The sequence below is a fragment of the Felis catus genome, chromosome C2 (genome assembly GCF_018350175.1).
Source record: "Felis catus isolate Fca126 chromosome C2, F.catus_Fca126_mat1.0, whole genome shotgun sequence".
Classification (NCBI taxonomy): Eukaryota; Metazoa; Chordata; class Mammalia; order Carnivora; family Felidae; genus Felis; species Felis catus.
Genome location: NC_058376.1, coordinates 9125803 through 9150326, shown reverse-complemented (window position 1 = coordinate 9150326; position 24524 = coordinate 9125803). Strand labels below are relative to the sequence as shown.

Sequence of the window (24524 nt, the reverse complement as noted above, 5' to 3'; positions counted from 1 at the left end):
CCATGCGAAGGCGGGGCTCCCCGAGAATCCCGCCTACAAAGAGGCGGGTCGTACCTGGAACCCCGCCCTCCCTGAGGCGGGGCCTGTGGCGCGCGGGAAGAAGCGTAAGCGGCGGCGGGAGCTGGCTGTGCAGCCGACCGACCGCGTCCCTGCAGGTATTGCTTCCCTGGCGCCGGCTCCGGCGTCCCCACGGTCTCCCCGCGGGGCCGAGCGAGAGCGAGAGGGTCTCGCTGAGGGCGGGCCGCGGGGTCCCGGCACAGCTCCGGACGGCGTGCGTTTGCGCGCTCTGCGGCTCCCCGCCCCGGCTCCGTGCGGCCTCCTCCCCGCCAGGCCCGCTTTCGGCTTTCCGGCCGAGCGCTTGGTCCCGTGCGGCCTGGGAACGGGGCGGGGGGTGGGGGGATGTCCCCTCTGGTTCCCTCGCCTCGGTTTTCTACCCTGGGCGACCCTCTCCTCCTGGCGGCCCCAGCCGCCTGGGAAGTGGGTGTCTCTCGAAGCCCCCTGACCCCCCAAGCTGTCCACTTGCCCCGGCAGCCTCTCCCGGGAGGCCGCTAGCCCTGGGCAGCCCCTTCCGCCGCGCGACCCGGCCCCTGACTCTCCCCGAACGCCCTCCAACCCCCACTAAGCGGGGGCGGTCGCGCCGTAGGGTCGGCCCCTCGATTTCCTCTGCCTGGGTGTTCCATTTTGCTCTTTCCGGACCTAGCAGTAGAATAAACTTCCAACCGCCGCGGCTCAGCGAAGCATTTTAGGTGAACCTGCAAGGTGTTACATTAGAGGTCAACACTAACATCCTTTCCCACTACAGCGTGCATTTTTAATGGTTAGCAGGGCTCCTGGCTCATGATAAGTGTTCAGTACACCTTTCCTGCTATAATATTTAGTTCATTACCGACGATTTTCAGCTTTCCTCTGACTTTGGGTAAAGAACGGTGCCCGACGGATTTGTGTTGCTCCATCAAGACTCGGGAGGATGAAAGTCATTACCTGCGAAATAGCCTGGCACAACAAGGAGCCGGTGTATAGCCTGGACTTCCAGCATGGCACCGCCGGGAGGATCCACAGACTGGCGTCGGCCGGTGTAGACACGGCGGTTAGGGTAAGTGGGGCGGAGAGAGAAAGGCCCTGAGAAGCACTACTGAGGGTGCATATGCATTCTCCATTTTTTTCTTTGAAACAAAAGTCAACAAACTCAAACCAATCCGTCATCTAGCCCAGAGGGATGAAATCTCCGGGCCTTGAGTGAACCATGAAAGCAAAAGAAAGCTTTGTTCCTTGAGTAATGTTTCCCAGATTGGTAAACGGGAGGCTCATTATTTTTAAGAATCCTGAGCCAGTTCCTGTTGGGGAACGGTTTGCAGGAGAAAGAGGAAGGAGGGAGGGCAGCAAGCCATGGGGTTGCTGGTTTATGTTTCAGAGCAAAGTTCCATTTTACGTTTCAAAAGAAAAACCATTTTCTTACTGAAACTAAGCACAGTGTTGTTTTAGTAAGCACAGATTGGTAAGTGCTCACTGTATGTTTCCCTGAATGAATGTTTTGGTATCAACAGATCTGGAAGGTGGAAAAAGGACCCGATGGAAAGGCCATTGTTGAATTTTTGTCCAATCTTGCCCGCCATACCAAAGCTGTCAATGTCGTGCGTTTTTCTCCGAATGGGGAAATTTTAGCATCAGGAGGAGATGGTGAGTACTAGTATTATCCTTCAAAATTCCTTAGAAACCAGATACCTGTGTGTCTCACGTTAAATAGTGAGATTTGAGCTAGGTGTGATTAAAGAAAAATTTTTCTTTTAATGTTCATTTATTTTTGAAAGAGAGAGCGTGCGAGCGGAGGAGGGGCAGAGAGAGAGGGAGACACAGGATCTGAAGTGGGCTCCAGGCTCTGAGCTGTCAGCATAGAGCCCGACCCGACGCACGGCTCAAACTCACAAACGGTGAGGTCATGACCTGAGCCAAAGTTGGACGCTTAACCGCCTGAGCCACCCAGGTGCTCCTGTACCACTTTTTCATTTTAGGGGTCATTTGACCTCAGTGTGTCATTTAGATAGTAAAATAGCATTCTGGGGAGCACGAGGGGATGGAAGACAGTAAGCTTAACCCGAAAAGACCTGTTTGACAATGGCCCCTCCCCAACTTTCACCAGGATCCGCTGCCCGGTGGAGGCAAGTAGGAAGGTGCCCACCATTTTGTCAGAGTCCCAACACCCCTGTCCTGGCTTTGATTGCTAGTTTAGTATCTAAGTGATCACAGCCTTTCCCACATCTCTTTGTAATTAATTGATTCGCTGGGGGAGTATTGTCTGAATGATCCTCTAAATTATGTTTGTTTCCTGGGAATATATTGACTCCTATTTTCTGCTTGTGTTTACGTGGCATAAAGATTGCCTTGAATTTGTAGATTTATTTGGGATACGTGGCCATCTTCACAATATTAAATGTTAAACCCATAAAACTGGGACTTTTTCCTAAGCAGTTTACTAACTCATTCTTCCTTTTTCCTTATGGTTTTACTAAAAAGTAAATCGTTTTCCCACGCTTTGACACCAGAACAGTCTACAAGTTAGTACAAAATAAAACAGAAATCACAGACTTTGCAGGAGGAGGAAAGACACCTGGTTAAGTTCAGTGCCATGGTGTCCAGGGTGTTTGTGCACAGAGGGAAAGGTGGGAAGTGGGGACTGTCCCTGGGGGAGGCTGACAGGCTGTCTTCTGAGAGGGTGTACAGGGCAGCACTTGTTGGGCAAAGCCCTTTGGCTTTGGGGGCCCAGAAACCTGTTAACGGTGGAGAGTGTCCACTTGTCAGTGTCCAGGCTGATCTCCTTTCCACCAAGCTCCTGGGATTCCGGTGCACTTGGAGTGAGAACACGTGTGCCCACACAGCTGGTGCGCTCATTGTCCTACTGGCATTCAGAGGGAGGCCAAGAGGTGCTCAGGCTTAGGTGGTGAGTTTGGGGTCAGAGCACAAGGGCTTATAGCACTCAGACAATTGATGACGTCAGGCCAAGATACCTGCTGCATCTGTATGTGTAGCTAATGTGTCCGTGGCTTACTTTGTGCAAGGCATTGTGTTATAAGTGCTTTATGCATATTAACTCATTTAATCCTTGAGACAGCCCTATGAGATAGGTATGCGGTTACCCCCATTTTACAGGTCAAGTGACTGAGGAGTCGAGATGCTAAGTCCTACTGAAGGTTACACAGGAACCATTTGCCAGTCCTTGCCGGTGGCTCTTTGTGGCTCTTTGTTTTTTCCTATTCAGCCATTCATAGGTTATGCCTTAGGATTTGTGAAGGTAGTCAGCCACTTTGCAGTGGTGTTTTGCTGGCCTGGGGACCCTTCTGTTTAATTTGACCTTGTATAACACTTAATCTGGTGTGAGTTTGATTTTAGAGGTTGGTTTTTTTTTTTTTTTTTAGGTTTATCTTATTTGAGAGAGAGGGACAGTGTGCATGAGCAGGGAAGGGGCAGAGAGTAAGGGAGAGAGAGAATCCCAAGGTGGCTGTGCACTGTCAGTGCAGAGCCCGATGAGGGGCTCCAACTCATGAACCGTGAGATCACGACCTGAGCTGAAACCAAGAGTCGGACGCTTAACCCACTGAGCCACCCAGGCGCCCCAGATTCTGGAGTTTTAGATCAGAAGGCAAACCTGTTTTTCCTGTCGAAATTCTTAGAAGTCCGTCATTGTGACCATACTGTCTGTTGAACAACATAAATAGGACTTCAAGCCCTAAAAGCCCAGAAATGAAGGAGCATGCAAAAAGCGTGGCTTATCTTTCACTGAATCACTCCACAGATGCCGTCATCCTGTTGTGGAAGGTGAATGATAATAAGGAGCCAGAACAGATTGCTTTTCAGGATGATGATGAGGCCCAGCTGAACAAGGAGAATTGGACTGTCGTAAAAACCCTGAGGTAACTTGGACAGGGACCATGGGAGTGCCTTATCTAACTGCTCTGAGAGCATTAAACTCACATGCATTTTTTTATTTAAAAAAAAAAAAAAATGTTCTTTTGAGTAAGCTGTATGCCCAACATGGGGCTTGAACTCACAGCCCTGACTGAGATTAGGAGTCCTGCATTTTGACTTATATCGTACTTAAACCTTTTACTTACACAAGGCAGAGATAAGAGAATCATTTTAAAAGCTAGAAACATGATTAAAATGGATTTTATTTCTGCTGTAAAATTTTCTTTAGTCAGATTGAATCAATTACAAAGATACAAGTACCTCTGAAGGTGGTAGATTATAGCTGCAGCTAATAGAGTTCCAGTGGAAGTTTCTAAAATCCTATTTTTTAAAATATTTTTTTAAACTTTGGAGACAGAGTACGAGCAGGGGAGGGGCAGAGAGAGAGAGAGAGAGAGAGACAGAGAGAATCCCAAGGAGGCTCCACGCTGCCAGCGCAGAGCCCAACATGGGGCTCAAACCCACGAAACTGTGAGACCATGACCTGAGCTGAAACCAAGAGTCCATTGAGCCACCCAGGAGCCCCCCCACCGCTAAAATCCTATTCTCGTGTATGGTCTCTGAGTTTGCTTACAAGTTTTTGATGTTTTTTTCTTTTTCTTCTTTGGATTGTAGAGGCCACTTGGAAGATGTGTACGATATTTGCTGGGCAACTGACGGGAATCTAATGGCTTCTGCCTCTGTGGATAACACGGCCATCATATGGGATGTCAGTAAAGGTAGCCAATACGTTTCTGTTCTTGTCAGGGGAAGGACTTTCTAAGGGTCTAAAAAGCTAACCTACTTGACCTTTCATGGCATAAGAGTTTCTTTAGTGAACTAAAATAGGTATTTGGCTCAACAGGGTAGGGATTAGCCTCCTGTATCATGGATCCAAATCAGAGTGGTCACGTGTATGAGGGTTTCTGAGTTACTGGTGCCAAAGCAAGGTCCATCCCACATGCTTGGGGGTGTAGACATGTTGGGGGCAGGGCTAATGCCTGCCTTTGCAGAACTTAGGATCTCAGGAAGTTTAGCACGTCGTCATGATGGGGCATTGAATGGTCAGTGTTGGGAGAGGTAGGAGCTGGCATCCGTTTGAGGAGACAGAGGACAGCCGAGGACACCTCACTGTTTTACAGGACCTGTTTTCTGTTTGGGGAGACACGAGACACGTGAGAAGTTGTAAAAATTGCCGTGAAATGCTTTGCCTGCCCTTTTTGCAGGCTGCGGATTCTCCCCCAGCCCGAGGGCCCTGGGGGGGAGTCAGGGCGGAGCGGGCATCCCACCACGCTGCCTGCACATCCGGTTTATCCACTCAGTGACAGTCTCTGTCCGCTTTAGGTCCCTGCCACCTGCCATCCAATCAGACCCCCTCTGTCTCACCTCACCTCTGTCATGTTCTACCTAGTCCCTGACTTGGGCAGAATGGAGGGCCAGTGTCCCTGTCTTCTTCTCTTCCCCACATCTGGCCATTGCCTTGGATAATTTCACCGTGTGCATGGACAGTCCACCCAGCAGCTCCCTGAAGCCAGTTGTAATGACCTTGAACGTTGCCAGGTCTTGATATCCTACATGATCGTGGCTGCCATCTAGCGGGGTGTCAGTAGTGATGGCGCTGGGAAGGGGCCGCAGAGTGAAAGGCTGATCGGAGAAGGTTGCTCCAAGACTTGAATGCGGCAGGGAAGAGGCTCCAGCCTGTGGGAGCAGCCAGTGCAGAGGCCCTGCGGGGAGCTGCTTGTGAGGCAGGACAGATCCCGCAGAAAGTCCCGCTTCAGAAAACCCTACTCACACACTGACCTAATGATAGCAGTTGTGGGTTAAAAAGCCTCTTGTGGGGCACTTGGGTGGCTCAGTCGGTTAAGTGTCCCCAACTCTTGATCAGCTCAGGTCATGATCTCATGGTTCATGAGATCGAGTCCCGTGTCGGGCTCTGCGTTCACAGGGCAGAGCCTGCTTGGGACTTTCTCCCTCTCTCGCTGCTCCTCCCCTGCTCATGCTCTGTCTCCCTCAAAATAAATAAACTTTAAAAAGAGGGGCCCCTGGGTGGCTCAGTCAGTTGGGCCTCTGACTTCGGCTCGGGTCATGATCTTGCACTCTGTGAGTTTGAGCCCCACGTCGGGCTCTGTGCTGACAGCTCAGAGCTTGGAGCCTGCTTCGGATTCTGTGTCTCTTTCTCTCTCTGCCTCTCCGCCTCTCATGCTCTCTCTCGCTCACTCTCTCAAAAATAAATAAACATTAAAAAAATTAAAAAAAAAAAAGCCTCTGTTGTAAAACTCAGGGTCGTTTGAGAAGATGCTGTCACCCGGCTGCAGGCCACCTTACTCTCACAGACCCCCAAAAACACTGGCAAGAAGGCGAGGGGGAAGGAAAGTTAGCCTGAAGCACCCTCGCTGCATTTCACATGGAGGGCGGGTCCCAGGGTCCCAGGAGTGTAGACCCCTCTGCAGAGAAGAGCCATTTGGGTTGTTTTTGTTTGTTTGGTTTTTGAGAATGGCCAGGGTTCCGTAACTGTCTCTGCTTTTTATCTGGGTAATCTTTGTGTGCTGGGACTTTGTGTGCTCCACAGAGTCCCTTTTCCATCGCTGCTGGCTTTGCCCGGCCCTTGCCTCCCACCTGGCCTGCTGTCCCCTCCTAACTAGTGGTGCTTCCTGTGTCCTCTGTGACCCTCCGTCTTGTCTTCACGATGCAGGTCGCTTCCCAGCCGAGTGTTCCTCTCGGCTGCACCTCGAATTCCCAGAACCTTTTCCTGATACATGAGGGTCGCTGTCATAAACCTCCTGTCCTCGTCTTGCCGTTTTGGCATTGGACCTCACCCTGTAGACTTCTCAGTGACCCATTGTTCCGTGTGCCGAGGGTCGGCTTACAAAACCTCCTTCATAGCCCCCCTCACCCTGCCCTGTAGGGAGAGCTGACCTCAGCTCGTGCCTTGCCGACCCTCACCGTGGCCTCTCAGCTGCCCTGTCTATACCATGCTCAGCTGGCTTGCCTTTTGATGGTGTGTCCCTCCCCCAAAGCAGCAGGCTCCTGGGGAGTGCGGGCCGTGTAAAGTCCCCTTTGTCCCCCAAGAGCCTGACACGGCGCCTGCTAAGTGACAGGAGGGTATGAAGGGCGCAATACTTAAACTGTACTTTGCTTGTGCTCGAGTAGGCTTTAGTAAAGCTGTCATGTGCTTTATTCGCAGGACAGAAGATCTCTATCTTTAATGAACATAAAAGTTACGTCCAAGGAGTAACCTGGGACCCCTTGGGTCAGTATGTTGCCACCCTGAGCTGTGACAGGTACGTCAGGATTTGGCAAGTTGTCTTCTCTGCTGGCTTGAAATTTCCTGCAGAGGGATTTTCATCACCATTTACCAATCTGAAGCCCGGTCTAGCTTTGCTTCTTGTTCTTGGTTTCATGTCAAGCATTTGGTTTTACTGTTACTCTCCCACCGTAACGTGAAAGTGGAAACTAATTCGGGCAAGTGCCTTATATGTAGTACTTAGCAAATCTTTATTGAATGGGTGAATGAATGTAGAGGGAGTTTTGAATTGCATTTGAATTTCACGGACAACATTTGTTTATTGTTTTTTTTTTTTTTTTTGAGACAGAGGGCATAAGTGAGCAAGAGGCAAGGAAAGAGGGAGAGAGAGAATCTTGTGAGAGGCAGAGAGAGAGAGAAGCGGGGCTCGTTCATAGGCAACGTTTAAAAAAAGTCTTTTATAGGGGCGCCTGGGTGGTGCAGTCGGTTAAGCGTCCGACTTCAGCCAGGTCACGATCTCGCGGTCCGTGAGTTCGAGCCCCGCGTCAGGCTCTGGGCTGATGGCTCAGAGCCTGGAGCCTGTTTCCGATTCTGTGTCTCCCTCTCTCTCTGCCCCTCCCCCGTTCATGCTCTGTCTTTCTCTGTCCCAAAAATAAATAAAAACGTTGAAAAAAAAATAAAAAATAAAAAAAATAAAAAAAGTCTTTTATAAATACGACTTCTGTAAGAAGGGGTTGCTAGTGGTTGGGTTGGAATTTTCCCTTCCCCTTCCCTCCCCTCCTCCTTTCTTTAAAAAAGAAAAAAATTTAACATTTATTTTTGAGAGGCAGAGCATGAGCCGGGGAGGGTCAGAGAGCGAGAGAAACACAGAATCTGAAACAGGCTCCAGGCTCTGAGCTGTCAGCACAGAGCCTGACACGGGGTTGAAACCCATGAACTTCGACATTGTGACCTGAGCCAAAGTTGGACGCGTAACCGACTGAGCCACCCAGGCGCCCCTGTTTATTTATTTTTTTGAGTTTGTTTATTTTGAGAGAGAAAGAGAGGGGGAATCTCAAGCAGGTTCTGCGCTAATGTGAGGCTCAGACTCACAACCATGAGATCGTGACCTGAGCCGAAATCGAGAGTGGGATGCTTAACTGACTGAGCCATCCAGGTGTCCCTGGGTGTTTCGTGTTTTTTTGTTTTTTTTTTTAAAGATTTTATTTATAAGTAATCTCTACACCCACCGCAGGGCTTGAACTCACAACCCTGAGATCAAGAGTCTCCTGCCCCACCAACTGAGCCAGCCAGGCATCTTTCTTTCATTTTTTGATTATAGTTTACTACTGCAGTCATTTCAATGACTCCATTTAAGTTAATGTAAAAATAGAATATTTCGTCTTTCCCGAAAGAAGGTTTGTTGTGGTGTTTACTGGCATCATTCATTTAATCGTATTCTTGGAACAAAGAACTAAGAATCAGAGGTGGTGGGTGTACTACTCATCAGTCAAGGTCATCCTTTTGAGTATTTTTCCAACTTCTTTTAATCATAACATGTTTGATTTCAGACGGCCCAGCAGTGTGGACGAGTTAGTGTTTTTGAATCGAAGCATCTCCTGTTACGTTCCACGTACATTTATTTTCTGATCTGTATGTTTTATTCGGGCAGTTGGGAGTGAAATGACCTGATTAGCTAGTGGGAATAATGCGAATTAGCAAGAAGCAAATTTATCTGTTGGTGTTTTCCTGACTTGCAAATCCCTGAGGGTGAGACCGTTCGATACAAGAGAAATGTCACTGCAGTCCTACAAACTGCCCCTGGGCCAAGTGTCAAAGCCTGAAAAGGCGAGGCCTGACGAGCATCTTACTTGACAAGTTGAAACACTCGATAAAAAGTGAAGTTCTGGCCCGTTTCCTCACTTCATTAGTGACCTCCTTTGGGTGGTTTGCTTCTGTCATAATGAGTTAAGTGGGACAGTCATAAATGGTCTTGGAGGCTGACCTGGTCTAATCGGCCTGCAGTTTTGATGCTAGATTGTTTCTGTGTGGAACACTTCGTTCACTAGAAGAGATCAGTCAGAATGTTTTTCTTTCTTTAGGATCCTCAGGGTGTACAGCACCCAGAAGAAACGTGTGGCTTTTAATGTCTCAAAGATGCTGTCTGGAATAGGGGCCGAAGGAGAGGTATGAAGTGTTGACTTTCTGTGTTAGCAGTGCTTCAGGAAGTCACGAGCTCCTCCGTGTCCTACAGCTAAGTCCCTGGTCTCAGGCACGTGACACTTGAACTACCGTGCGCTTCCTCAGGTCCAGCCAAGGCTCAGTTAGTGTGTTGGGCTGGTCTGCATGGAAATGGGGACATCCGGGGGCCAGGGGAGAGCTGCCGATGGTGGGTAGAGGTGTCCAACCCCAGCTCACTGTGGAGTCGCCTGGAAGCATTAAGAGACATGTGTGCCTGCCCCCCACCCCCCAGGCGTGTGTGATTCGCTTGGCTTGAGGTAGGCAGGGCCTCTGGGATTCTGAGGTGTAGGGAGAGTCGCGAGCGTCTGACCGAGGGAAACCTGGCCCTATGCCGCAGGAAGGTGGCAGCGGGCAGTAGGCCGTCTTGGCAGGTTTAGAGCGAATGCTGCCTGCAGGACCGTGGGGACCCAGCCAGCGGTCCTAGAGGAATCAAGACCATGGAGGCAGGCACTTAGACAAAAGGGAGCAGGTTGGTCACTGGAACCAAAAAGGGATGTGGTGCAAACCTGGGCCTCAAGCAGCTGGCAGGGCCAAGCGGGCCACGAGCTGACAAAATGGGGAGCTCATGTACAGTAAGGAGGGTAATGCCGGGTCTTTGGGTCCTTGAGACTTAAATGCTTCATGTTTATCCAGTGGCAGTGAGTGGGAGCAAAAACCGTTCCACGCAGGTGTTCAAGAAAAGTTTGAAAAGATGGGACTACCAGTTTAAGAGCGGACTAGTTTATAAGAGGTGTTCCTTTTTTTTTTTTTTTTAATGTTTATTTATTTTTGAGACAGAGCATGAACGGGGGAGGGTCAGAGAGAGAGGGAGACACAGAATCCGAAACAGGCTCCAGGCTCTGAGCTCTCAGCACAGAGCCTGACGCGGGGCTCGAACTCACGGAGTGCGAGATCATGACCTGAGCCGAAGACGGACGCCCAACCGACTGAGCCACCCAGGCGCCCCAAGAGGTGTTCCTTAAGTTGGAAGTTCTAAGTGGATGCACACATCATCCTGCTTTTCTCCCCGGTCTCATTGTCCAGACACACCGCTCTTGACAGTGCACGGTGTTCTCACGGAGGCTTTTTAAAAAGATAACTGTAGAACCACAAACATGCACGTAGACCTGTATGCACATACGACTTTCTGTAACGCAGGTGGGCAGTTAATCTTTGTGAGCGATCACTCTTGCGGTCTGGAGTGATTTGATTTGTAATATATTTCCCCTGTTACGTGAGTGTAATAAATGACACTATATAAAGACAGAAAAAAAAAGGAAGTGGTAAACCGTTATTGTGAATGTAAAGATTTGGATTAAAAAAAAAAAAAGATTTGGATTAATGTTTAAACTTGTGTGCCACAGGTCCGAAGTTACCGGATGTTTCACGACGACAGCATGAAGTCATTCTTCCGTAGACTCAGTTTTACCCCTGATGGGTCTTTGCTCCTCACACCAGGTGGGTTTGACAAGCTTCCGATTTGAGGCGTGATGGCAGCGGTGGGTGATTCCAGTTGCCGCTTGTCAGCTCAGTGAATCCTGATTAAAGTAGCGACCCCCCAGCTTGTTCAGACATTGAAACCTCCAGGGGAGCTTCAGGAAGCACTGGTCCCCGGGTTCCACCCGCAGAGACGGTCTGATTGGTCCGGGGTGTGTGTGGTCTAGGTTTTGGAATTAAAAAAAATTTCCAAGTAGTTCTGATGTGCAGAGAAGTTGGGGAGCCACTAGGCTAGTGTGACAGACATTTTTCTTAGATTTAACTTAAAAAAATGTTAATGTCTTTTCACTAGGCATGTATGTAGAGGTCATAGTGCTAAAGCTAAAAGAGGTTTATTGTTTCTTTTCTCAATGAAGCAGTCTATTGCGGCAGGGACAAGTTTGGTTGGAATAACTTGAGTATGACGAAACCGCAGAATCAGCAAGGACAAGACAGGTTCATTGTCTATAGGAAGGCATGATGTTAAGCCTAGCAGCGTCAGCCGGGGCACTGATTGCCAGGGTGTTCTTAGAAGAATGTCTTCTGCTCTCCGTAGCTCCGGTCCCATCTTTTGTATGAAGGCGATCATCTAACGCAGGGCTGGGCCAAACAGGAGGGCACAGGTCAGGTTGGCCACTAAGTATTCCAGCCTGGTTGGGCAGAGGAGGCCCGAGAGGGTGTGAATTGTACATGCATACTTGTGATGCCTTAGGACATCGGGGATCATGTGGGAGTGACATTGGCCTGGGGAGGGGGTGTCTCAGGATCAGCAACAGGTGGTTGCTAAGTATATTAAAAGTTGCTCACTAAACTCAGTGACAAATCTTTACTAAATGACCACTTTAAAAATATTGTGTTAGAATCAGGTATCAGATGGATGTCTGCTTTTGCCATTATTATTCTTTGTGGTGTTAATACATGCAGGAAGAGGAGAGAATGAAATTACAAAGATCGGAAAGAAGAAACCTTGGTGTTAGGATTATGTTTCTAGAAAATCCAAGAGATTTAAAAATATCAGAATAAAAAAAATCTGATAAGGTGGCTGGATACTATCTATGAAATACTTAAAAATCTTCTATACTGGAATATGCACTTAGAAATATAAAAAGGAAAATTATTCCATTCATAATGCAAACCCCACAAAACATGGGAAAAAAATTTAATAAAGGCACAAAGCCTTTATGAAGACTAGAAGATCTTATTGAAGATTGTAAAACAAGTTCTGAACGAATAGAGATCTCAAGTTCTAAAAATTAACATACTCATTGATTTCTAATTAGGATCCTATTAGAGGCTTTTGGTTTACTTTTAGTTGGACAGCCTGCCAGCTCTGTTAGGAGAATAAATGCTGAAGAATAGATTTAATTTTTTTTAAGTTTATTATTTTTGAGAGAGAGCATGAGCAGGGGAGGGGCAGAGAGAGAGGGAGAGAGAGAGTCCCCAGGTGACGCCACACAGTCAGCATGGAGCCTTATGAGGGGCTTGAACTTAGAAACTGAGAGATTGTGAACTGAGCCAAAACTAAGAGACGCTTAACCAACTGAACCACCCAGGCGCCCCAAGAATAGATTTAAAAGTATGAAAAATAGGAATAATACTTGAGCAGGCACTTTCCTAAATGTCAACAGATACTATGGTGCCACTGTTATCAAATCAATATGGTTATTGGTATAGGAATAAACAGATAAAGTGAACCAGAACAGAAAATCCAGAAATAGATCCCGAGATAAGGAAACCTGATATAGTGGGAAGAATGAATTATTGACTGAATGGTGCTAGAGTGTCCAGCTGTCTGGAAGAAAATTCTATTGGACTTTTCACTTACATACGAAAATAAATTCCAGGTGAAGTCAATACTTAAATCTAAAAGGTGAAAATGTAGGACATCCTAGGGGCAGGGAAGAGAGACGGAGACCGGAATCCTGGAAGCTCTGGAACGATGGGCCTGTTTGCGTTTGACGGTGAACTTTTGTACGGTGGAGGCCCAGCAAGCGAAATCAGTCGACAAGTGATGGAACTGGAAAACACCGTTTACGAGACAGGAAAGAGAGAGCTTACGTGTGTCACGTTCAGCGGCTCTTCCAAATCGATGAGAGAAAAAGAAAAACCCAGAAGAAAAAGATGAGTGAAAGAAACAAGAAGGCAGTTTGTAGAGGAGCAAATTCACGTGTTCAGCGCCCACAGGGAAAGGTTTGGACCCTCAGTGATAGAGAAATACAAAATAAAGTGACCTACGATTAGGGATTTCTTTATTCTCTTCAGACTAGACAAAAGTGCAAATCTCCCTGGCTGATGGGCATGCAGAATGTGGGTATTGCTGCAGGAACGGGAATTGTTACAGCCAGTTTAGAAAACAGTCTGGAAACCGTTAAATGCATGTACCTTTCAGCCCCTCTGTCCCCACCCCCTACCGTCTTAAACTCTGTCTTTAAGAAATGAAAACCTAGTATGTAAAGGTATATCTTCCACGATATTTATTGCAAGTATGGCTTCTAGTGAAGAATAATACCGATGAACAAGACGGGTGGATGAATTACGGCATTTTCATACCAGTGAACATGGGGCAGCTAGTGAAGATACATCATCCAAGTTAGCTTTTGCGGGTGGTTGACCCAACAGAGCAACAGAAGCGAAGGTATAAACGAGATCCTGTTTTTGTGAACTAGGCTAAAAGCCCCACCCTCTGAATATATACGCGATGGAGTTGCAACTGGTTGTTGGTTGTGCGAGCAAAGAGGAAAGAGGACACAGTGGTTTGTTCAGATGGCGGACGTGGGGCTGGAAGGGTGGGCTGAGTCGAAGAGACTACTTGACGGGGTCTCTGCCCACCCTTCCCCACCCCCCAGCGGAGACGAAACGGTCACATGTGAAATGATGTGTGTGTGTGTGTATCAGGAAAGATACTGCTGTATGGTTGACAGTCATTCTGTGGCCGGGTCTGGCCTGGTTGTAAGGTCATCCCAGGGTGAGTGTGGAAGAGCTCAAACATGGGCTCCCCCCAGAGCAAGGTCAGCTGCTTCATGGGTTGGGGGTGCAGTGGAGGCCTGGGTCTCCCGGCAGCCTCCTGGCCACATCAGGCTGGTGGGAAAGGCTAGTGGCAGGCCCTGGCTGGCAGCCAAGCTCAAATCCAGCGGACATAGTGGGGTGATACAGTGAGAGCGCTTCTCCAGCAGGAAGTGACTGGCCTCCCAGACGGAGGCCTGCCCGGGCCTGAAGCCCCCCCCCCCCCCCCCCCCGAGCAGGTGGGCCACTCAGGGGGATGTGACAGGTGGGTAGAGCTGGAATAAGAGCTGAGCCCAGCCTGGGACCATGTGTATTTGTCCTCAGTCACAAAAACACTGTCCAGGGCACGTGGCTATGGGGAGAAATGTTTTACAGGCCAGGGTTGGATGCTCTTGAGTGTGTCTTCTTTCGTCTAATAAAACCTCACCTCTCTCTCTCTCTTCCTGCTTTCCCAGCTGGATGTGTGGAGTCTGGAGAAAATGTAACAAATACCACCTATGTTTTCTCCAGGAAGAATCTTAAAAGGTATGCAGTGGAAGAAATCGTTGAAATGTTTACCTTTTGTTTTTGGTGAGTAACGGTGCCCTTTTCTAAGAAGGTCATGACCGATCTTTTAGGCCCATCGCTCACCTTCCCTGTCCTGGCAAAGCGACGCTTGCAGTTCGCTGCTGTCCTGTCTACTTTGAGTTGAGGCCGGTGGTGGAAACAGGTACGTTAGAGCCACGGTGGTTGTGTTAGGTCTTCGCCGAGGCAGGTCACCAGGCTGCGGGGGTTGTGATGTGGGCTTTCTCCCGTGGGGGGCACGGCTCTGTGGGTTTGGTGCGGTTGAGTTACCGTGAAGAGCAGGAGCAAAGCCCGAGGTTATCAAAATTGTCCAGTGTTCATCCTGTCTAGAATATGCTGTCTTCGCTTCACCTTTAAAGGAATGAAAGTAATTTTTTTTAATCCAGAGCAGATTGAAGGTCGTTCAGTATCCGTTTCCTATGCAGTAAAATGTTTTTTTTTAGTTTTTTTTTTTTTCCCCTCAAGGTTTTTCTCATTATCAGGGGCTTTAGTCGGATTCTGATGGGCCTTAGTGTAAATTTTCTCAGGTTTCTTGTGCTTGGGGTTCATTGAACTCTTAGATCTATGGGTTTATAGTTTTCATCACCTTTGGGGAATTTCAGCCGTTACAGTGTCAAATGTCTTTTCTGTCATCCCCCTTCCTGCCCACAAGGGGCTCCACTTACACGCGTGTTAGGCCATTTGAGGTTAGTCCCGGGTTTACTGACGATCTGCTTGCTTTTTTCCTTCTCAGTACTTCCGTTTTCTGTACTCTGTGTCCCATGTCTCTACTTAACACACTCCATCCTTCCTCCTCTTGAACATGTAGGATAGTTTTTGTAATAACTTTTAATGACTTTGTGTACAAAGGATTTGTTTTGATTTTTTTTTCCTTCATTGTGGGTCATATTTTCTTTGCATGTCTAGTAATTTTTCATTAGATGCCGGACATTGTGAATTTTACCTCCGTGGATGCTGGGTATATTTTCATAAATATTCTTGAGCTTTGTTCTGGGAGGCAGTGAAGTTACTTGGAGACACCGTGCCGCTTATCCTCGTTCGGTGGGACCACGGCAGCATGTGGTCCAGAGCTGATTTCCCCACTGCAGAAGCAGAGCCGCCTGAGTAATCGGTGCCCCGTGAAATAGGTTTCCCACTCTGGGTGGAGGAACACGCTCTGTCTGGCCTTGCGTGAGCTTCGGGAATGACTCTCTCTTTCCTGTAGTTCTTGCTCTCGCCTCGGGTGGTTTCCTCACTTGCAAGTGCTGATCAGTGCTCAGCTGGAGACCTGAGAGGGCCTGTAGGTCTGTGCCTGTGAACTCCGGCTGCCCGGGCCTCCCTGCTTCATCCTCTACCTCTCCCCCTCCGGGGCCTGGCAGCTCCAGGCAGCAAGCTGGATGTAGGATTTCCTCTTTGACTTCCCATCCCTCAGAGATCACTGTTCTCAGTGCCTGATGGTCAGAAGTCTTGGAAAACATTATTTTGTAGATTTTGCCTGGTATTTCAGTTGCTTCAGGTGGGAGGGTAAGTCAGGTCCCTCTTCCTCCAACGCTGGAAGCAGCTGTTTTAAGCTTTTTAATCCTTTCATGTGAATGAATGTAATTACCTGGAAGCTTGAAATCACCTTAATAAAAGTTTCTAGGTTACCCTTATTTTTCGTATCAGAAAGGACTTGTTCTATTCACAGGTTTTTTTGTTTTGTACCCCCACCTTTTTGGACCTTGGGTGCCCCTGAGTCTTGGATCAGGACACGGTGTCCTCATCAGGTCACGTGTGGTTGTCCTTTATTCCCATATAAATTAAAGGACTGATTTTTTTTTTTTTTTTTGTAAAGCACATAGCAAACTAGCCTTCAGTAAAATGATGTCATTTCCGTCTCCTGAGAGAGGGCTTTTGGGAATTTGTTTCCTCTGGCTTCTGTTTTCCGCCCTTTGTCCCTGTTTTCACCCGAGCAGACAGAGCGTCACAGGAGCCGGGCACGGAGCTCGTGCACCTGCCCTACCGCCTGGTGTTTGCTGTGGCTTCTGAAGACTCTGTGCTCTTGTATGACACCCAGCAGCCGTTCCCTTTTGGCTACGTGTCTAACATACATTACCACACCCTGAGTGATGTCTCCTGGTGAGTGGCCGGTGGTGAGGGAGGGTGGGCCTGGAGTAGAGCCTTGGGGCAGGGAGCATTCCAGCGCTACAGGTGGCTTTTTTGGCCGGTGTTTACCAATTCTTTTTCTTTTTTTTAAATTATTTTTTTTAACTTTTTTTTTAAGTTTATTTAAAACTATTTTTTTTCTGGGGTGCCTGGGTGGCTCAGTTAGTTAAGAATCTGACTTTGGCTCAGGTCATGATCTTGTGGTCCGTGAGTTCGAGCCCCACATCGGGCTCTGTGCTGACGGCTCAGAGCCTGGAGCCTGCTTCAGATTCTGTGTCTCCCTCTCTCTGCATGCTCCCCTGCTGGCTCTCAGTCTTTCTCAAAAATAAACACTAAAAAAAATGGTTTTTTTTTAACTTTTTTTCTAAGTTTATTTATTTTGAGAGAGGGAGAGCGAGCACGCATGCATGCCCATGCAAATGGGGGCGGGAGACAGAGAATCCCAAGCAGGCTGCAGCGGAGCCCTGATGTGAGTGGGGCTCAAACTCATGAACCTCAAGATCGTGACCTGAGCTGAAGTCAGATGCTTGACAGACTGAGCCACCCCGGCACCTCTTACCAATTCTTTTTAAAGGAAAGCCGTTTCTAATTTGCAATAATACTGCTTCCTATTGTAACAGAAACATCTGAATGATGCCATTCAGTTGCCCCAGGGGTTCCGCTGATTCTCAGACTGAGGGAGGGGGTACCCGTTGGGCTCTCTGCTTGTTGGGGGCTTGCCAGGCCCTCTGGGCTTGCAGGAAGCCCGCACCCATGAGCTCCTGGCACCCAGAGCTGCACCCAGGGAGTCACCTTGCACTCTGCCTCCTGCCGGTGGGGGTCCTCCGAGCCCCTGGGTTCCTGATTTGCGCCCAGCTCTGCCTGGGCCTGCTCCCCCACCGTCTCTTCCTTGCTCTTTATAGCCTTTTTTCTCCTTTTCGTTTTATCTTGGGGGGAGAAAAACCAAAAAAAGGAAAGGTCCTCACACTTTCATCCAGGTGAATTCGATGACAGTCCTGAGATACTGCAGTGCCTGGGAAACCAACCACCCAAAGCCTATGATTTTGCTTGAACTGCCGTGGTGTCACTAGTCCTGAGAGCCTGACGAGGGGCCCATAGACTTGGGTTCGGTTTCTAACCTTTTGTCCTGTTTGGGGAACAAAGGTCCAGCGATGGGGCCTTCCTGGCCATTTCTTCCACGGATGGCTACTGTTCGTTTGTGACATTCGAGAAGGATGAACTTGGAACGCCTTTGAAAGAGAAGCCGGTTTTAAGCGTGGGAACTCCCGATACAGCAAAGAAAACGAAGAGTCAGCCACACCAGGGGTCTTCGCCAGGCCCCAGGCTAGTAGAGGGGACCCCCAGCAGCCCCTGCACACCCCCGCCTCAGGCAAGACCATCTCCAGCCCCAGCAGCGCCTTCCGAGGAGAAGAAGGCCCTGCAGCCCAGCACGCAGAATCCCAAAGCACCCCCATCCCGGAGGGTCACTCTGAACACGCTGCAGGCCTGGAGCAAGACAACACCCCGGTAAGAACCTCTGATGGAAGAAGAAATCGTCCCTGCGGCTTGCCAACAGGAAGCCACCAACCTTTCATGGGGGAAATGCCATAAGTACTTCACACTGCTGCCGGAGACCTCGCTAACCATGACCTCCGCTGCGTCCCCACTTCTGCCTCTCAGGCCGGCTCCAGACCCCTGTGCGCGGCCTATAGACAGTTGGCCACAGCCTGCCCTCTGGGGCCGTTCCCACTGGCCCTGCCTCACCCTTTGTCCCGTAATCTCTAGTTTGCCCCTGGAGGCCAGGGCCCTGAGCACACTCTGCCCTAGGGGCCTCTCTGCCCTTACCTTCCTCCGGGAGCCCCAGCCATCTGCGTCCCTGGTGACACTGGAGTCTCCCTGGATGTCCCTGCAGCCCTTCCTCTGTCATAACATATCACATTCAGTAGCAGGAGTTTGGTTAGGCTTCTGTTTTCCCTGTTAGGTTATCAGCCCCCTAAGGCAGGAAGCGGTTCCCCAGTCATCACCTGTTTTCTCCTGCCCAGAACAGTCATGGGCACTGAGCAGCAGGCGGGAAAATGAAAGGAACATCTTTAGGCAGTTTTTACTGCATCTGTGGACTGGCTCATGGTAAGCAGCGTCTGGTCTGATCGTGTCCCCGGGTGATGCTGCAGGTGTCTCTGTCCCTCTTCACGTCACTCTGGCTCCTGAGCCCGCCTGAGTTCCCCGCCGGTGCTGCAGACAGAGCCCTTCTGTTGTGCACGGCAGCTGGGGTCCAGGGGTCTTCCTAGGACTGGAAGTCCCCCGTCTGATCCTGTGGGAGTCCTGGGGAGGGAGCAGATGACAAGCACCACGTGTCTCGCTTCCTCTGCCCTGCCCGGGACTTCACTCGCCAGTCTGTAATCTGGATTACATGGAGCGTTCGGCTCTTCTCGGGTGTCTGAGTTCTGCAGACTAGCAACGTTTTTTTGTTTTTCTGTGTTTTTTGGTGGAGGAAGGGAGTGGGAAGGTGTTCTTTCAAATACTCTTATGAAACCTTTCCCCTCTTAATTTCTTGGAGTCGTCTTCTGTTGTAACTTAAAAAAAAATAGTTGTTGAAAAATAAGATTGGATTTTAAACAAGAACTGTGTTTCAGAGCTTTCCGTAGTAGAAACCATTGTCGGCTAGCCTTATATATGCGGTGTCCAGTGATGTGTTCAGCATACCACTGCAGATCAACAAAACACGGGTTTTGAAACTTTTAGGTGACTAGCGATTGACTATCCTAAGCCTAATGATTGAACTTAGTACATGAACATAGTCCTTAGTTACTAAGTGGGCACATCGACATTTAATGTCTACATGGTATGATTAGCTGAAAATTTTTAATGTTTCTTTTGGGTAGTTTTGAAATTTGGCATCATCATAAATGATTCTTAGGATACTAATGAACCATGTACCTCTTTCCTACTTTTTTTTTTTTAATTAAGGAGGATAAATTTACTACCCTTAAAGACAGAGACTCCACCAAATTCTGTACCAATTAGTATAATCTCCACCCCTTCCACAGAAGAAACTGAACCAGGTAAGTGATACTGTTATTTTAATAGAATTCAAGATATTCTTTCTCTTTTGTTCTTTTGGAAATTAACCACCTAATTTTAAGTCAGTTCTGAGAAAGCAGGGATGTATCTTATTAGACCGTCATTCAGATTCACTGGCTGCCTGTTTATTCTCGGCAGGGAGAGTACCTTTCCACGCAGGCATTCAGGGAGCTGAGTAGGTGGCAGGTTCCAGAGGTGCTGTAGGGTCAGGGTTCTCCACCTGGGCACTATTGACAATCTGGGTCAGATAATTCTGTGTGGGGGGGCTGTCCTGCAAGTGTGGGGTGCTTAGCACCTCTGAATGCCGATACCCATTTCTCCCCCTACCCCCGCCCCAACTTGTGACATTCTCCAGTGTCCCCACACATTGCCCAGGTGAGATCGCCCCCAGTTGAAAACCACCGGATCCTTTCCCTTATGTTCAGATAGGACCCTTGGTATCTTGTCTGGGCACAACATTTATTTTGTGAGTATCAGCTCTTAATTTTAAGCAAATGTTCACTTACTTGCCAACCTGCGCTTGTTAATGTTCTAGGGACGCCCGGGGACCCTCAGGACAGTCCTCCGGAGCCCAAGCGGCCTCGGCTTGGTGAACACAAAGGAAGTTCCCAAGGTCTGGAGCCTTGAGGAGATCTGTCTGCTGCTCGAAGGCTGCCAGGTCTGGGGACCCCCGTGCACAGAGAGGGGGGGCTAGGCCGGGGACACCGGAGACCAGTGGCAATAGGCGGAGCCTGATGGATACTCGTGAATTGTTTACTGTAACAGAAGATACACATGGACCAGTTTTTCTCCAGAACTATGTTTGCACTTGTATTCAAGACACATGCTTACCTCGGAGCAGTGAACGTTTTCATAGACCGGATCTTCTTTTGAGTTTCTGAAACTGGAGCGGTTCAGCCTTGTCTAGTGCGGAACAGGGAGCCCGTCCTTGAAACACTTACAGGGAAAGTGCAGACGCTTTGCGAGCAGACCCTTCCCAAAGCTGGCATGAGAGAGGAGAAAGTTATTTGAGAAGGTTTATTCTGCTGATGTTCCCTTCTGAATAGTTGGTTTTTAGGAGTTAGTTTCCTGACTGTAAAGGTAATAAAAATGCTCGTGCTGGAAAGCTGGCGAGAATAAAGTAGGAAAAACGGGTCCGAGATGGGACTCTGCCACCCTCTTCCTGCTGGAAGGAACCGTGTTGCTATGTTGGCATATTTATTTCCTTTTTTTTTTTCCCCAGGGAGAGAGTGGAGATTTCCCTTTAGAGTTTGGTATCCAAATAGGTTAACTTTTCAGATTGATTTTTCAGAATAAAAGAACTTTTCCTGAGCAGTTTTTGCCTCTGCCTTTGCTTTCCCCATCTCCGGGTGAGGGTGTGTTCTCTCCTGCGGGGAGGGAACCAGACCTGGGGGCTGGGCGTGCACAAGGTGCTGGCCACAGGAGGCAGTCCCTGGGAAACGTGCTCGCGGTGGCTGCTGGTCCTGCGGCAACGGGGTGGAACCCCCGTCTGGAAGCGCCCGCTGCTGCTTCTCACCCAGAGGAGGTGCTACCGTTGAATTTCAGGATGTGTGACACCTGCCACTTTGGCATAGCGGACAGCATGAGTCGTGCAAGCGAGGCCTTCCCCCCACCACCCCTGGCGTTCTTCCCAGTCTGGAAGAGACGGAACCCCAGTCAAGTCTGACGGGAAGTGGCCAAGGAGTGGAGGAGTGTGCCCTTTTGAACTCAGGTCAGCAGCAACAAAGGAAAGAATTAGAAAGAGGATCAATCTGTTGCTTAATCCATAACCTAGTTACCCAGAAGAAGAGTCTGCTTCCCGTCTAGATGGGAAAGTGGCACCCGAGGGATGATTCACAGTGGACTGAACGGGGTGGGGCGGGGGGACGGTGAATGTGTGCACAGCTATGACGACACAGGTGTGGGTCACAGAATAAAGATACTTTAAGATGTCAAATGGTATCTGTTTTGACCACTGATTCTCAACCTTCACTGCACACTGAGATCACCCAAACAGGTGACAAGGATACCGTCACCTGGGTGCCTGCTCCAGAGCGTGTGGCCTGATGGGGCTGGGGGCGTGGTCAGGGTTCTTGAAAAGCTGAGTAATTTTGTTTTTAATGTTTATTTTTGAGACAGCGTGAGCGGGGGAGAGGCAGAGAGAGGAGACACAGAATCCGAAGCAGGCTCCAGGTTCTGAGCTGTCAGCGCAGAGCCCGACGCGGAGCTCGAACTCGTGAGCCATGAGATCATGACCCGAGCCAAAGTCGGACACTTTAACCCCCTGAGCCACCCAGGCACCCAGAGCTCCAAGTAATTCTGACGGCCGGCCACGACTGAGAAATCCTAAGAGGAAAGCTTTCCCCGCATGTGATCTCTTCTGGTTATTCAAATACATTTCTTGGCTTACTCTCTGTCCTCACTGGCACCCCTAATACGGTAGCTCTGCTGTGTGTTTGAAAAGATAACGTGTGAGACGCCATCGGCTCCTCAGAGACGAAAGATCATTTTAAATTTCCTGAGGCTGGGGGCGCCTGGGGCAGTGGGGGGAGCTGGCGGCTCAGGCGGTTAGGGGTCAGGCTCTGCGCGGACACTGTGGAGCCTGCTTGGGATTCTCTCTCCCTGTCTGCCGCTCGCTCTCAAAATAAACTTGAAGTTTTTTCCCCCCCTGAGGCTAGAGTGAGGGATATTTCGTGGTCATCCATTCCTGTGCAAGGAGGTGCGATGATGGGTCCTGTGTTCTCGGTGAGGGAGCCTGCTTTCCTGGCCTGACTCCGTATTTGTCTACACATCTGTCTCTTGTGCAGCAACAAGGTGGTGGGGGGCAGACCAGGAGCACCTTTAGCCTGAGGTAGTGTTTCCAGGTACGACTCAGTTGTCAGCCGCCACTGGATGTAAGTTACAGAATCAGCCGACAAAGCCCAAGCCGTGTAACCCTGCGTCCTGATCTAAAACCGCTTCCATCCGGCTAGTTCCCCCCCGGGGAAGCCTGCTGCAAAAGGAGCCCGGCCTGAAGGGCGGGCGGTAAGAACCGACTCACCACCCGGGATCTGCCGTCGGGCGGGGTGTTTGCTCCTCAGTGTTGCCGGCCATTCCTGGTGCCTCCTCACACCACAGTGGGTGACCGGGCCCGAGCCACTGTGCCAGCGGCCTCCGGGCGGGGTGCCCACCGGGGCAAGGGCGCTCGGGCAGAGACCGAGCGTGTGCCGCCGGGGGCAGGCACGTCCGTCACGGCCGGTCCTCACTCATTTCTGCCCCTGCGGCCACTTCCGCTGTCCTTGGGGGAGCGCTCACATCTGCTCGTCAATGGTACTGTCAACCCTTCTTAGCAAAACAGTTGTCAGCGTCCGTTTCAACAAGTAGGTTCCAAGTCCTGGGCTCTGCAAACTTCAAGTAGGGAGGCATGGACGGTGGAGGACGGAGGGTAGAGGACGGGTGGCCCAGCCCTTCCCACCCGCACGTTCCCTTTGTTGCTCTGCTGTAGTCCAGTCGGCTCCCTCACACCTGTTGTGTGCGTGTCTCTAAGGGAGGCACAGACCTCGGACAGGTTACTTCGCCAAAAGAAGTTTCTTTACAGCTCAACTGTGCCCACCTTGGCAGGGCAGAGGGTGAAGAGGAAAGGTGGGACAGAGGTGAGAAAAACTGAGGGGCTGGAGGTAAACCAGGTCGACCTTCCCCCGTGGAAGTAACAGGTACCTGTATTCTCAGGTGAGCTCTCATGGCCACTGGAGGTCGCTGTCCCCCCTGGATCCGTCCAGAGGTAGGGCTCCTGGCGACACAGCCCCGCCCCCTTCCATGTAGGCCACAGCCCTGCCAGGCTGGGAATCAACTTGGCCACAGTGGCCCCGGACGCTGGCTTCTGTCCCTGGTGGCTGGTCCTAGAGGAGCAGGGCTTAAATTGGGGTGGGAGGGGGGGGTTAAGAAAGTAACATGTGAGTATCCATCTCCATTCATTCACTCACTCATTCACTCATTCATTCAAGAAATGTATATGGGGGCATCTGGGTGGCTGGTTGGTCGGTCAAGCATCCGACTCTGGATTTCAGCTCAGGTCACGATCTCAGTTTGTGAGTTTGAGACCCACTTCGAGCTCTGCACAGGCCGTCCAGAGTCTGCTTGTGATTCTCCTTCCCTCTCCCTCTCTCTCCGCCCCTCCCCTGCTCTCTGAGACACTTAAAAAATGCTTATCAAACACCCAGGTACCAGAGGATACATCAGGGAACAAGAGAAAACTCCCAGAGCTTACGTCCTGGCTGGGGGAGACGAGCAATAAACAAGTAAATCTACGCTGGAAGAGGACCACGGGAAAAAGGAAAGATGGGCGTCAGGGGCGGGTGGAGAGGGTTACAGCTCCAAGAGGAACAGCTCCCCTGAGAGGGTGGCGACAGCTGAGGGGATAGGGAACAAGCAGAGCAGGGGCCCCAGCTCTTCCAGGAACGAGGTCACAGCTCAGGGACTGATGGGCTCAGTGTCCAGGCTGGGTGTTTTGGGGTCCCCTGCACCCAGGCTCCTTCTGAGCAATGGGGATGCTCGCACTCGGGAGACCGGGCCCGGGCCTAGGGTGACCACTGCACCCTTGTCATCGGGACAGGGAAGGCGGCTGCCACGCTCTGGTCCAGCTCTCGCTCCAGATCAAAGAGCCACGCGTCGCACGCCGTTGTCATGTGCTTCCTGCTTTTAAGCAAATTCTGCAGCGGTTTTAACAGCTAAGTTGTCAGAAGTGGTGGCTGTGGAAGGTGCATCCTTCATTGTGGCCTCTGCACCTGAAGTTCTTCCTTCCTCAGCACAGACAAGGGCAAATGGGGAGCAACACACTCTCACTCGGATCCCCTACAGAAGCCCTAGGTTTCCTTAAATTTGAGCTTAGAGATGCTGTGAAGAAGTGTTGCTCCTTTTAAAAGGGGTGGTAACTGGGGCACCGGGTAGCTCAGTCGGT

The 24524-nt window shown here is 49.9% G+C and overlaps 1 protein-coding gene and 1 long non-coding RNA gene across 4 annotated transcripts in view; one reads left to right on the top strand and one right to left on the bottom strand.

Moving 5' to 3' along the window:
* Window positions 1-7: 7 nt before the first annotated feature.
* Window positions 8-20923, top strand: CHAF1B (chromatin assembly factor 1 subunit B). 3 transcript variants are annotated; one of them, XM_006935899.4, is made up of 14 exons: window positions 10-155; window positions 900-1093; window positions 1545-1677; window positions 3788-3905; window positions 4576-4679; window positions 7124-7220; window positions 9265-9349; window positions 10747-10840; window positions 14317-14386; window positions 14479-14570; window positions 16360-16522; window positions 17693-18055; window positions 19496-19590; window positions 20145-20923. In XM_006935899.4, exons 2-14 carry the CDS (start codon window positions 968-970, stop codon window positions 20234-20236), a joined length of 1632 nt encoding a protein of 543 aa, XP_006935961.1. In that variant the 5' UTR covers window positions 10-155; window positions 900-967; the 3' UTR covers window positions 20237-20923. The 3 variants fall into 3 exon arrangements, with proteins under 3 accessions (XP_019694956.1, XP_006935961.1, XP_044892570.1); XM_019839397.3 differs by lacking the exon at window positions 17693-18055 and having other exon boundaries at window positions 8-155; XM_045036635.1 differs by lacking the exon at window positions 10-155 and having other exon boundaries at window positions 771-1093.
* Window positions 18330-24524, bottom strand: part of LOC123379863 — a 38698-nt gene continuing 32503 nt past the window's right edge. The window contains exon 2 of the long non-coding RNA XR_006584799.1: window positions 18330-23480. This is a non-coding gene — a long non-coding RNA (uncharacterized LOC123379863). The remainder of the gene's footprint in view (window positions 23481-24524) is intronic.

What these genes read in the sequence shown, in the direction of transcription:
- CHAF1B (XM_006935899.4), top strand. Translation starts at nt 968, where the DNA reads ATGAAAGTCATTACCTGCGAAATAGCCTGGCACAACAAGGAGCCGGTG. An exon ending in GTGTAGACACGGCGGTTAGG is followed by an intron (nt 1,094 to 1,544) that starts GTAAGTGGGGCG and finishes TGGTATCAACAG; the next exon opens with ATCTGGAAGGTGGAAAAAGG. An exon ending in GTCTTTGCTCCTCACACCAG is followed by an intron (nt 10,841 to 14,316) that starts GTGGGTTTGACA and finishes CTGCTTTCCCAG; the next exon opens with CTGGATGTGTGGAGTCTGGA.